The sequence below is a fragment of the Boleophthalmus pectinirostris genome, unplaced genomic scaffold (genome assembly GCF_026225935.1).
Source record: "Boleophthalmus pectinirostris isolate CB_2022bp ecotype Guang Dong unplaced genomic scaffold, ASM2622593v1 HiC_scaffold_1, whole genome shotgun sequence".
Classification (NCBI taxonomy): domain Eukaryota; kingdom Metazoa; phylum Chordata; class Actinopteri; order Gobiiformes; family Gobiidae; genus Boleophthalmus; species Boleophthalmus pectinirostris.
The window spans coordinates 1,041,385-1,053,884 of record NW_026570970.1 but is presented as its reverse complement, the minus strand read 5'-3'; the positions used below and the strand labels follow the sequence as shown (position 1 = coordinate 1,053,884).

At 44.5% G+C, this 12,500-nt stretch overlaps 2 protein-coding genes across 2 annotated transcripts in view; both read right to left on the bottom strand.

The window, feature by feature from the left end:
• Nucleotides 1-8,206: 8,206 nt before the first annotated feature.
• LOC110165791 (stonustoxin subunit alpha-like) lies at nt 8,207-10,343 on the bottom strand. The gene is made up of 4 exons (XM_055149071.1): nt 10,143-10,343; nt 9,914-10,078; nt 9,684-9,730; nt 8,207-9,517 (listed from the first exon to the last, which is right to left on the bottom strand). The coding sequence occupies exons 1-4, from the start codon at nt 10,328-10,330 to the stop codon at nt 8,937-8,939; spliced, it is 981 nt and encodes a 326-aa protein (XP_055005046.1). The 5' UTR covers nt 10,331-10,343; the 3' UTR covers nt 8,207-8,936.
• Nucleotides 10,344-10,417: 74 nt separating this feature from the next.
• The window catches only part of LOC129407509 (protein NLRC3-like), an 11,681-nt gene continuing 9,598 nt past the window's right edge, over nt 10,418-12,500 (bottom strand). The window contains 2 exon segments of the mRNA XM_055148848.1: nt 10,418-11,359; nt 11,361-12,193. Of these exon segments, the coding sequence (XP_055004823.1) occupies nt 10,433-11,359; nt 11,361-12,193 (1,760 nt within the window). The 3' untranslated portion in view covers nt 10,418-10,432.

The window sequence follows — 12,500 nt, the reverse complement described above, 5'->3', positions numbered from 1 at the left end:
ATCTGAACTTGTATTTGAATGAAATGACTTTTACATGAATGTGTGAGATTTTAGGCCTTATTACCTTTATGTGTCGGGGAAGTGCTGATGAAAACCTGCCTTTTGTCTAATTCAGGAACATTTACATTATTAAAACTGTTTATTAATGTGAAAACTGAATCAATCAATAAATAAATACACAATAGTGACAATATTCACAGCATGAACAGTTCACATTATCTTCTTAATAATAATAATAATAATAATAATAATAATAATAATAATAATAATAATAATAATAATAATAATAATAATAATAATAATAATAATAATAATAATGAGAGGTTGCTGGTTGTGTAACGTACGTACACTTACATATTCACACGTTTGTCAAAATACTCCACATACATCAAACATAACAGAATCCAGACAGTCCAAAGAGAAAAAGAGAAAAATATACACATACAGTACTACAAATACATCCTGTGTCAAGGGAAAAATGTCCAGTTTCCCTCTAAGTTTAAATAAAATCTTTCCACTTGGTCATGTTTCATTATATCACAGTAACAGATGATTGTAAGTTAGAGTTTTTTTTGTTTTCAGTTCAATAAAATAAGTTTTCTGGCCAATAACGTAGAGCAGAGGATCAGGACAAAGACGTCTGCGAGTACAACACAGGTTTTTGTCCAGTGGAGTGAAATGTTTGGACAGTTTGGTCCTGCCCACAGTGACCTCAGGTTGTGTCCAGTGTCTCTGTCATTTGAAGCTGGACAGATCCAGGTCCAGGTGGAGCTGGAGGGAAGTGGGACATGATCCTGCGTCCTGAGCAGCACACGCCACCTTCACATGAGGCTTTTCAATTCTCAATTAATTGTTGTGAATTTAAATCTTCTCCTGGAAGTTTCCATGTAAATAATAATGTTGAATTGTTGTTTTCGTGTTAAACTGGTGAAATGTTTTTTATTTCATGTGTGTGAGCGTCTGGGGAAGGTTCTGATCGGACAGAGACGCCAACGGTTTAAACACAAACTTCAGCTGCTCCCGACTTTTCTGTCGTCTCGGTTTGTCCAAACTCCACGAACACAAAACACAAACACAAAACACAAACACCGTCCAAACCTTTCCCACAGTCTAAACAGGACTAAACCAGGTCTAAACAGGACTAAACCAGGACTAAACCAGGACTAAAGCAGGTCTAAACCCAGGACTAAACTAAACCAGGACTAAACCAGGACTAAACCAGGACTAAACCAGGACTAAACCAGGTCTAAACCAGGACTAAACCAGGACTAAACCAGGTCTAAACCAGGACTAAACTAAACCAGGTCTAAACCAGGACTAAACCAGGTCTAAACCAGGACTAAACCAGGTCTAAACCAGGACTAAACCAGGACTCTAAACCAGGACTAAACAAACCAGGAAACTAAACCAGGACTAAACCAGGTCCTAAACCAGGTCTAAAACAGGAAAACTAAACCAGGACTAAACCAGGACTAAACCAGGTCTAAACCAGGACTAAACCAGGACTAAACTAAACCAGGTCTAAACCAGGACTAAACCAACTAAAAGGACTAAACCAGGACTAAAACCAGGACTAAACCAGGTCTAAACCAGGACTAAACCAGGACTAAACCAGGACTAAACCAGGTCTAAACCAGGACTAAACTAAACCAGGACTAAACCAGGTCTAAACCAGGACTAAACCAGGACTAAACCAGGACTAAACCAGGTCTAAACCAGGTCTAAACCAGGACTAAACCAGGACTAAACCAGGAACCAGGTCTAAACCAGGTCTAAACCAGGACTAAACTAAACCAGGACTCTAAACCAGGACTAAACCAGGTCTAAACCAGGTCTAAACCAGGACTAGGACTAAACCAGGACTAAACCAGGTCTAAACCAGGACTAAACCAGGACTAAACCAGGACTAAACCAGGAAACTAAACCAGGTCTAAACCAGGACTAAACCAGGACTAAACCAGGACTAAACCAGGACTAAACCAGGACTAAACCAGGACTAAACCAGGACTAAACCAGGACTAAACCAGGACTAAACCAGGACTAAACCAGGTCTAAACTAAACTAAACCAGGACTAAACAAACCAGGACTAAACCAGGTCTAAACCAGGACTAACCAGGACTAAACTAAACCAGGTCTAAACCAGGACTAAACCAGGTAAACCAGGTCTAAACCAGGACTAAACCAGGTAAACCAGGACTAAACCAGGTCTAAACCAGGACTAAACCAGGACTAAACCAGGACTAAACCAGGACTAAACCAGGTCTAAACCAGGACTAAACCAGGACTAAACCAGGTCTAAACCGGACTAAACCAGGTCTAAACCAGGACTAACTACTAAACCAGGACTAAACCAGGACTAAACCAGGAAACCAGGTCTAAACCAGGACTAAACCAGGACTAAACCAGGACTAAACCAGGTCTAACTCTAAACCAGGACTAAACCAGGACTAAACCAGGTCTAAAACCAGGTCTAAACCAGGTCTAAACCAGGACTAAACCAGGTCTAAACCAGGTCTAAACCAGGACTAAACCAGGTCTAAACCAGGACTAAACCAGGACTAAACCAAACCAGGTCTAAACCAGGACTAAACCAAACCAGGACTAAACCAGGAAACCTAAACCAGGTCTAAACCAGGACTAAACCAGGACTAAACCAGGTCTAAACCAGGACTAAACCAGGACTAAACCAGGTCTAAACCAGGACTAATAAACCAGGTCTAAACCAGGTCTAAACCAGGACTAAACCAGGACTAAAACCCAGGACTAAACCAGGTCTAAACCAGGAAACCAGGACTAAAACCAGGACTAAACCAGGACTAAACCAGGACTAAACCAGGACTAAACCAGGTCTAAACCAGTAAACCAGGATAAACCAGGACTAAACCAGGACTAAACCAGGACTAAACCAGGACTAAAACCAGGTCTAAACCAGGTCTAAACTAAACCAGGACTAAACCAGGTCTAAACCAGGACTAAACCAGGACTAAACCAGGACTAAACCAGGACTAAACCAGGACTAAACCAGGAAACCAGGTCTAAAACTAAACAGGACTAAACCAGGACTAAACCAGGACTTAAACCAGGACTCTAAACCAGGTCTAAACCAGGACTAAACCAGGACTAAAACAGGTCTAAACCAGGACTAAACCAGGTCTAAACCAGTAAACCAGAAACAGAAACCAGGACTAAGGACTAAACAGGACTAAACCAGGACTAAACTTAAACCAGGAAACCAGGACTAAACCAGGACTCTAAACCAGGACTAAACCAGGACTAAACCAGGACTAAACCAGGACTAAACCAGGACTAAACCAGGTCTAAACCAGGACTCTATTAGGTCTAAAACTGTTCGGGCTTTTCTGTCGTCTCCGTTTGTCGTTCCAAACTCCATCCAAACTTTAAGTAGGAAAAAACTGAGGCACTCGAAAAGTTCTAAATAATTTAGTTTTGCCCTGATGAAGCTGAAGGGCTGAAAACAAGTCGGTGAGATTTTAACTTCATCTGTGTCGTGTTAAAGGCTTTGAATTATTTTGTACTTTTCCAGTGCCTCAGTTTTTTCCTACTTGTTGTTTGAGACTCGTCCTCACACTGAAAACACCAAAAGGACAATTCTGCACATTTTTCTATTTCCAAAGATTTGCACCATCCAAACTTTTCCCACAGTGGATCTGATGATAATTGTACGGAAGCCGAGAGGGTCACAACAAATACAAAAAGCCACAAACACATTAAAAAGCCACAACGGAAATGACCGCGGGACTCTATTTTCCAACGGACCGATCAAGCGGCAAGTGAAGAAGAAGAACTACAACGTGAAAAATAAAGGAACAGAGAAGTTGGAAACGTAAGTAAAAGTAATTTATTGTTTTATCGTTATTCGTTTCACGTTGTAGTTCTTCTTCTTCACTTGCTGCTTGATCGGTCCGGCGGAAAATAGAGTCCCACGGTCACTTCTGTTGTGGCTTTTTTTGTTTTTTCTTGTGGCTTTTTGTTGTGTTGTGGCGTTTGTATTTGTTGAGGCGTTTGTATTTGTTGAGGCGTTTGTATTTGTTGAGGCGTTTGTATTTGTTGAGGCGTTTGTATTTGTTGAGGCGTTTGTGTTGTTTGATTTGTTGCGTTTGTATTTGTTGTTTGTATGGCGTTTGTATTTGTGTTGTATTTGTTGCGTTTGTATTTGTTGTTTGTTTTGTTGCGTTTGTATTTGTTGAGGCGTTTGTTTGTTGTGGCGTTTGTATTTGTTTGTTGAGGCGTTTGTATTTGTTGAGTTGCGTTTGTATTTGTTGTGGCGTTGTGTTGTTTTGTTGAGGCGTTTGTGTTGATTTGTTGTTGAGGCGTTTGTATTTGTTTGTTGTAGGCGTTTGTATTTGTTTGAGGCGCGTTTGTGTTGTTTGTTTTGAGGCGTTTGTATTTGTTGAGGCGTTTGTATTTGTTGAGGTTTGTATTTGTTGCGTTTGTTTTGTTGATTTGTTTTGAGGCGTTTGTATTGTTGAGGCGTTTGTATTTGTTGTTTGTATTTGTTGAGGCGTTTGTATTTGTTGAGGCGTTTGTATTTGTTGAGGCGTTTGTTTGTTGTTTGTTGTGGCGTTTGTATTTGTTGAGGCGTTTGTATTTTGTTGAGGCGTTTGTATTTGTGAGGTTTGAGTTTGTATTTGTTGAGGCGTTTGTATTTGTTGAGGCGTTTGTTTTGTTGAGGCGTTTGTTTGTGTTGTGCGTTTGTATTTGTTGTGGCGTTTGTATTTGTTGATTTGCGTTTGTGTTTGTTGTGATCCTCTCGGCTTGTGAAGCAGCGGCTGGAGAATCGTCTCATCATCACACTTTCCGTCTGTGAGCTGAGGAGGAGGAGGAGGGAAGAGCGTCGGAGAAGGAGGAAGAAGACAAAAGCTCGGCCCACTCCCGCATCCCGCTCACAAATCCAAAGAGACGTGGATCAAAGTCCCGAGACACGACTGGTGGAGCCGGATCGTCCGGATCAACACGTCAGAAGGACAAACATTCTTTTTAACAAGAAGAAACGAGAAACATGATCCAGAAGGAAATTCATTTGGCTTTAAAATCAGAATAAACCTCCTACTTACTTAAGTCTTTTTAAAGCAGAATTCATTTTTCTTCAGAATTCAATTATTTTGATTCTGAATTAAATCTCTCATGTAAACGTGGAGATATTAGCCCAAAACTACTTGGGTGGTTGAACATTTCTTACTTGAAGTTCTGGTTCTACGGCAGCAGAGAAGTGGGTGCTCCTCACAGTTTCAAAGGTCAAAATAGGGACGCTACACTTTTGTTTTGTTATTTATCTTGCACATCTTTTGTTCTCTGGTTTTACTTCTGGTTTAGTTCTAATTTATTCCTGTTTTTAGTCCTGGTTTTACTTCTGGTTTAGTCCTGTTTTCAGTCCTGGTTTAGTCCTGGTCTTAGTTCTGGTTTAGTCCTGCTTTCAGTCCTGGTTTTAGTTCTGGTTTAGAGGCGCACGGGAAGAGGCATGGTCCTTGCGCTGTACGGGAGGAACGTTCTGTAGTAGTTCTGGTGCTTACGAGGGCCAAATTCTTACATTTGAACCATTTTTAATGTTTCCATTCTCTTACTCGAGGCTGAACTTGATCTGCTGAATAAACAGATCAACTAACATAACCACTATCTCTACATCGCACAAGCTCAATAAACTGTCCATGATGCTGTGATGCTTCAACTTAATTACCCAAATCGTAATGGTCGGACAGGCATTGCAAATATATTTTGTAGCAACACTGGCTTGGTTTTGACCTTACCCTACCTCCGTTTTGAATTGTATTTCTTTAGATTCTCAAATCCAGCTTCCCGCACTTTTCACAGAAAACGACATAAGCGACACGTCACTGTTCCCTTTTTTCTTGAGACGGGTGTAAATAGAAGAATCGTGTCCATTGAACTATTAACACCCAGGGTGCAAATAGACACTCTGAATAATTAAATCCATAAATACAATGCAGTTAAACAAATGTCCTGGCCCAGACGGGTTTCCGTCAGAATTTTTCAAAACATTTTCGAAACTACTTTCACCATTATTGTGCTCCGTTTTCTCTGAATCTTGTAAATGAGGTCATCTACCCCAATCCTTTTTGGAGGCTTGTATCACGCTTATAGCTAAGAAAGGAAAAGACGTGACAAACTGCTCTTCATACAGACCATATCTCTTCTTAATACAGATGCTAAGGTCCTGGTGAAAGTGTTCGCGCTCAGACTGGAAAATATCCTCCCAACTATTATATCCAAGCAACTGGTTTTGTTAAAAACAGGCAGTCCTGCTTTAACATTAGACGTCTTTTTAATATTTTGTTCTCTGCCCAGGAAGACCGGCCTGAGTGTGTCATTTCTACAGATGTGGAGAAGGGATTCGACCGTGTCAAATGGCCATATCTTTTTGTTGTGTTGGATAAATATGGATTTGGACCCACCTTTACTTCATGGATCCAATTGCTCTACTCCCATCCCACTGCTATGATTCGTACTAATTCCCATCTGTCCAGACCCTTCAGGTTGTATCGTGGCACCCGTCAAGGGTGTCCTTTAAGCCCTGTGCTTTTTGACTTGGCTATAGAACCGCTTGCTGTAGCACTTGGTAACTGCAGTGGTTTACTTGGAATCTGGAGGGGGGTGTGGAGCACAGAGTTTCTCTCTATGCTGACGACCTTCTGCTCTATGTGTCCAACCCAAATGAATCTATTCCTACCGCTCGAACGCAGCTCAGCCACTTTGGTACTTTTTCAGGCTATAAATGAAATATTAGCAAGAGTGAGCTATTTCCAATTAATAACAAAGCACGGATCTTGAATTTTTCAAATTTAAACTTTGAAGTCGAGTACAACAAGTTCTCATATCTTGGGGTGATTGTCACTAAAAAGCACAAGGACCTGTTTAAAGAAAATGTTGCTGCTCTGTTGAATCAGAGCAGGCGGTTGATGTCCCTGTGGTCTCCCTTGTCAATGTCCCTCGTGGGCCGTGCAAACTCTCTTAAAATGTAATCTTACCAAAATTCTTGTATCTTTTTCAAACATTGCCCATTTTTATTCCTCATTCTTTTTCCTACAGTTGGACTCACTCATAACTTCTTATGTTTGGCAGGACAAACGTCCACGGTTAAGTAAAAATCTAAACTCCACAAGACGTCATGTCTAAAGTTAGAAAAAAATTGATTTTCCCTGAAACAAAATATTAATGCATTTGAGAAAACCTGGGGCCGTTTCCTACAGTTGTATTCAGCTCTTTAAAAAGAACAGAAAAAGAACAGGCTGTGGTATGTGAATTTATACAGCACCTGGTATAAATATTCTACCTGAGCAGTGACAGGGCGGGTGGGGGTTTGGATTTGGGTTGTTTTACTTTTTTTTGTTTGTTTTGTTTTGTTTTTTGTCTTGTCTTGTTTAGTTTTTTTCTTTGTTTTTTTTTTTTTTTTTTTTTTTTTCCATCTATTATTTCTTGTGCCATTTTACAAGTGGATCTGTTCTGGTGGGGAACTCGCAACTTGGACTTCTTTTTTTTCCAGCTCTTCAGAACTGACATTTGTGAGTTTGTTCACTGCCAGTAGTGAGTATAAATGTAAATATCTGATGTTTTGAAAACAATAAAATATTTTGATAAAAAAAAATAAAATAATTAATAAGTTGTGGCTGTGTCTGGAGAACGATCTGTTATTGCTCTGGAGTCACCGAAGGCGTGGAACATCATTTCAAGCAGAGAAGACGCGTGTCCCTCCCATGATGCATTTGGAATAGTTTGTTTGGACTTACTGTTTATAGTTTGGACCAGAGTTTGTGTTCACACCAGAGGAACCGCACCACAGTCTGACATTTGGTGTGGATTCAATCGAACTGAGACCATCTCTTTTTTGAGGTGTGGGTGTTTTAGTGCAGGTCCGAGTGGAACTGAAGCAACAACAACCAACGAAAACAAACCCAACAAAGAGTTTTTGGTTCGAATGGACCAGTTGGTGAAACGACTACTGTCAGTGAGAAAGTACCACTGGTTTAGTCCTGGTTTAGTCCTGGTTTAGTCCTGGTTCAGTTTGTTTTAGTCCTGGTTTAGTCCTGGTCATCTTATTGTTGAAATTAATAAAGTATAAATCGTGATCTATCGATCTTTCACTTTTTGGCACAGCCCTGTAACACTGGTCCTGTCTCGATCACACATGTTGAAGTTTGATTTATCGCTGAAGTAAATACAGACGATAAATGATAGAACAGAAATACATTTATTTCACACAAAAACTAAATGTACAATATTGTTGAAAATGAAAATGAGCTGCAGTAAATACACAACAGAATCAAACAGAGCAGAGGTTTACATCAGCAGATATCTCATCATATCAACGAAAAACAGAAAAAACATTTCAACTAGTGCAAAGAAAAAGTCCCCACGATAAATACAGACCCCAAAAAAACAGTTCAGGATTTCAGATGATACGTGGATGTGGTGATGAGGGAAACGCGACTCACTTTATCTCGTCAAAAGTTTGTGTTTTAAGGCCTATTCATAAGAACATAAGAAGACACAAGCAGCCGGGGCCGGACGAGGGGCGATTCAGAGTCAAAAACAAAAGTGAAATATCAAACATGTTAAGATGTCATTTTGGGCAAAACAATAAAATGTAACATGGTGATTAAATACACGATCATCTGTGTTACAGTTAATGTCCCTAAGAACTCAAATATCTCCTTTAACTAACTGAGAAATTACATCAAATCCAACAGAACCTTCTGGTCCAAAACAGATCAAAGTGAAGAACTGTCCCAGTCCAGTCACTGTGGCCTCGTTCAGTTTCTGTGTTTACAGTTTTTTTTTTTGAGTCAAAATCAAATTTCAACAGAGACACTGAAGCTCCATTTTGTCTTCTTCTTTCTCTTTCGCTTTTGTTTTCACTGTTGTGTCGTCATCGTGGGACAAGTCCAGTTTCTCTTCTGTTTTATCTTCTCTCCTTCACCAGAGTCGCAGAGGAACTTTCTTTCTTCAGTCCAACCCCTGGAAACAGAGGCTCAGAGAAGGACGAGGAGAAGGTCCAGAGGTGGGACAGTTCTCCATCAGAGGAGACGTCATAGAAGGACAGAGCTCCAGCCTCAGAGTCCAGAAACACGCCCACTCTGCCCGAGGACACGCCCCCTTCACCAGAGGACACGCCCTCTCTCTCTGAGTGACAGGAGCGGTGCAGTTGTGTTGAGTTGCTGTTGTGATGGACAAAGTAGGATCCGTCACAGATCCTCAGACTCCAGGAGTGATCATTGTGTCCGAACATACAGTCCTCTCCCTGTTCCATCTGTCCAGTCCTTCTGTAACTCATTGCTACATGAACCCCCCTGCTCCACTTCACCTCCCAGTAACAGCGCCCCCTCAGGCCAGTGCAGCTCAGGACCTGAACAGACTTTGTGAACCTGTCGTCATGATCTGGATACTTCTGCTCCTCCTTCGCTCGAGTCACAGTCCGATGGTCGTCAGACAGAAGCAGACGTCTGTGAGCTGAGTTTGGGTCCAGAGAAACGTCACAGGAGTCTGAAACACAAACACTTCACCTCAGTCTTTTATTTTTTTACTAAAATGGTCCAATGAAGGAAAACTGGGTGAACTTTGAACCATTTGAAACAGAGTGAATGACCTGAGTGAATGACCTGAGCTGTTCTCTGCACTTTACTGTGTGAAGGAAACAAAACAAACTCACACTTCCTCAGACCTGGAACCATCCAGCGCTCTCCAGCAGGATCCAACCTGAAACACACAAGTCCAGTTTAGACCAGACCAGGACCAGACCAGGACCAGACCAGACCAGGACCAGAACCAGGACCAGACCAGGACCAGACCAGGACCAGGACCAGACCAGGACCAGACCAGACCAGACCAGACCAGACCAGACCAGACCAGGACCAGAGACCAACACCAGTGCAGTCTCACCTGACAGACAGCAGGGGGCGCTGGTCCTGTAGAGCGGTCAGGAGCTCGGCGGAGGGTCCTGGATGGTTGTAGCTCAGGTCGAACTCTCTGAGGTGGGAGGGGGCGGAGCTCAGAGCTGAGGCCAGAGCAGCCCCGCCCCTCTCTGAGACCAGACATCCAGACAGCCTAAAGACACAGCATTACACTCATGTGGACACAAGGGGCAGAGTGCATCATGGGAGCGTCTCACCTGAGCGTCTCCAGTCTGCAGGGGGCGCTCTTCAGTCCAGAACACAGCAGCTCCACTCCTGAGTCCTGGAGGTCGTTGTGACTGAGATCCAGATGTGTGAGACTGGAGGAGCTGAGGACTGAGGCCAGAGGAGCACAGCTGTGAGGAGACAGACCACAGCCACAAAGACTGAGGACAGAGAGGGACATTAGAGACTAGAACCTCCACACAAGAGTTTAAATACAGTCTGAGGACAGAGAGGGACATTAGAGACTAGAACCTCCACACAAGAGTTTAAATACAGTCTGGACTCACAGGGCTTTGGTGGAGGCTCTGACCACCGGCAGCAGACCCAGGAGAGCGTTCTCTGAGGCCTGGTATTTCCTCAGGTCAAACTCCTCCAGGTCTGAGTCTGAGGACAGTAAGATGAAGGACAGAGCAGACCACTGAGCAGGAGACATGGTTCCATCAGAGAGGTATCTCCTCATGTTCTTCTGTATCTCCTGCACCAGACTTTGGTCGTTGAGTTCGTTCAGACAGTGGAACAGGTTCAGACTTCTCTCTGCAGACACACCCTCTTCATCCAGCTTCTGTTTGATGAACTTTACTGTCTCCTGATTGGTCGGGTCACTTCCTGTGTGAGTCAGCAGACCCTGTAGCAGCCTCTGATTGGTCGGCAGAGACAGCCCCAGGAGGAAGCGCAGGAACAGGTCCAGGTGTCCGTTTGGACTCTGTAAGGCCTGGTCCACAGCAGAGCGGTAGAAGGCCTCAGGGTCTGGACTCTCAGAGGAGTGTGGTGTCTCCAGCAGGTTCTCTCCAGAGCTGTAGAAGGTCTGATGGACGTGAAGAGCAGCCAGAAACTCCTGCACACTCAGATGGATGAAGCAGTAGACCTTGTCCTGGTACAGGCCTGGCTCCTCTCTAAAGACCTGTGTGAACACTCCGGAGTACACTGAGGCCGCTGCAGCGTCCAGCCCACACTCGCTCAGGTCACTCTCGTAGAAGATCAGGTTTCCTTTCTGCAGCTGCTCAAAGGCCACTTTTCCCAGAGACTTCACCATCTCCCTGGTCTCTGGAGTCCAGTGAAGGTCCTCCCCTGATCCCTGCTGATACTTGATGTTCTGGACTTTGGCCTGCACCACCAGGAAGTGGACGTACATCTGTGTGAGAGTCCGGGGCAGCTCTGGTTCTGTTTGTTCCAGAAGCTTCCGTAGAACTGTGGAGAGGATCCAGCAGAAAGATCGGGATGTGGCTCATGATGTGGAGGCTGCGGACGCTCTTGATGTGGGAGATGACGACCGTGGCCTGGTCTCTGAACCTCTTCCTGAAGTACTGCTCCTTCTGCGGGTCGGCGAACCCTCGCACCTCTGTCACCATGGAGACGCACTCAGCAGGGATCTGATTGGCCGCGGCGGGGCGCGTGGTTATCCAGAGGAGAGCGGAGGGAAGCAGGCTCCCCCTGATGAGGTTCACCAGCAGCACGTGCACTGAGGCGGACTCTGTGGGGTCGCTCAGGACCCGGGTTCGGCCGAAGTCCAGAGGAAGTCTGCACTCGTCCAGACCGTCAAAGATGAAGAGCACCTGGAGCTGTTGGAAGCTGCAGAGATCTTTGGATGGACTGAAGAAGTGGTGCAGCAGCTCCACCAGGCTGAACTGTGTGTCTCTGAGCACGTTCAGATCTCTGAAAGTGAAGGGGAACAGCAGCTGGAGGTCCTGGTGGGCCCGGCCTTCAGCCCAGTCCAGACCGAACTTCTGAGTCAGCACTGTTTTCCCCACGCCGGCCACGCCCTTCGTCAGCACTAATCTGATTGGCTGTGGTGAATGTGGGCGGGGTTTAAAGAGCTCTTCACATGTGATGGTCTCTGGAGCGGCCGGTCTCCTGGACGCCGTCTCCACGTGTCTGACCTCATGTTCCTGGTTGACCTCTGAGGCTCCGCCCTCTGTGATGTAGAGCTCTGTGTAGATCTGGGTCAGGGGGGCGGAGTCTCCTGCTTTAGCCACGCCCTCAAACACACGACTGAACCTCTGCTGCAGATCACACTTCAGTTTATCTCTGAATCCAACTTTACTCCCTTTAAACAACACACAAGAGTTAGAATGTCAAACATGTCACATATTTCATACAGGAGGAAATCTGACACACAGGGAGGGACCTGACACACGGGGAGGGCACCTGACACACGGGGAGGGCACCTGACACACGGGAGGGCACCTGACACACGGGGAGGGCACCTGACACACGGGGAGGGCACCTGACACACGGGGAGGGCACCTGACACACGGGGAGGGCACCTGACACACGGGGAGGGCACCTGACACACGGGGAGGGCACCCGACACACGGGGAGGGCACCTGACACACAGGGATACAGGAGGATGG

Bases quoted from the DNA above. Each gene is read 5' to 3' on its own strand.
- LOC110165791 (XM_055149071.1), bottom strand. From the start codon at position 10,330: ATGTCCCTCTCTGTCCTCAGTCTTTGTGGCTGTGGTCTGTCTCCTCAC. The intron at 9,731-9,913 runs GTGAGACTGCAC...TGTGTGTTTCAG, and splicing joins CGCCCCCTGCTGTCTGTCAG to GTTGGATCCTGCTGGAGAGC. The intron at 9,518-9,683 runs GTGAGTTTGTTT...TTTGTGTTTCAG, and splicing joins GGTTCCAGGTCTGAGGAAGT to ACTCCTGTGACGTTTCTCTG.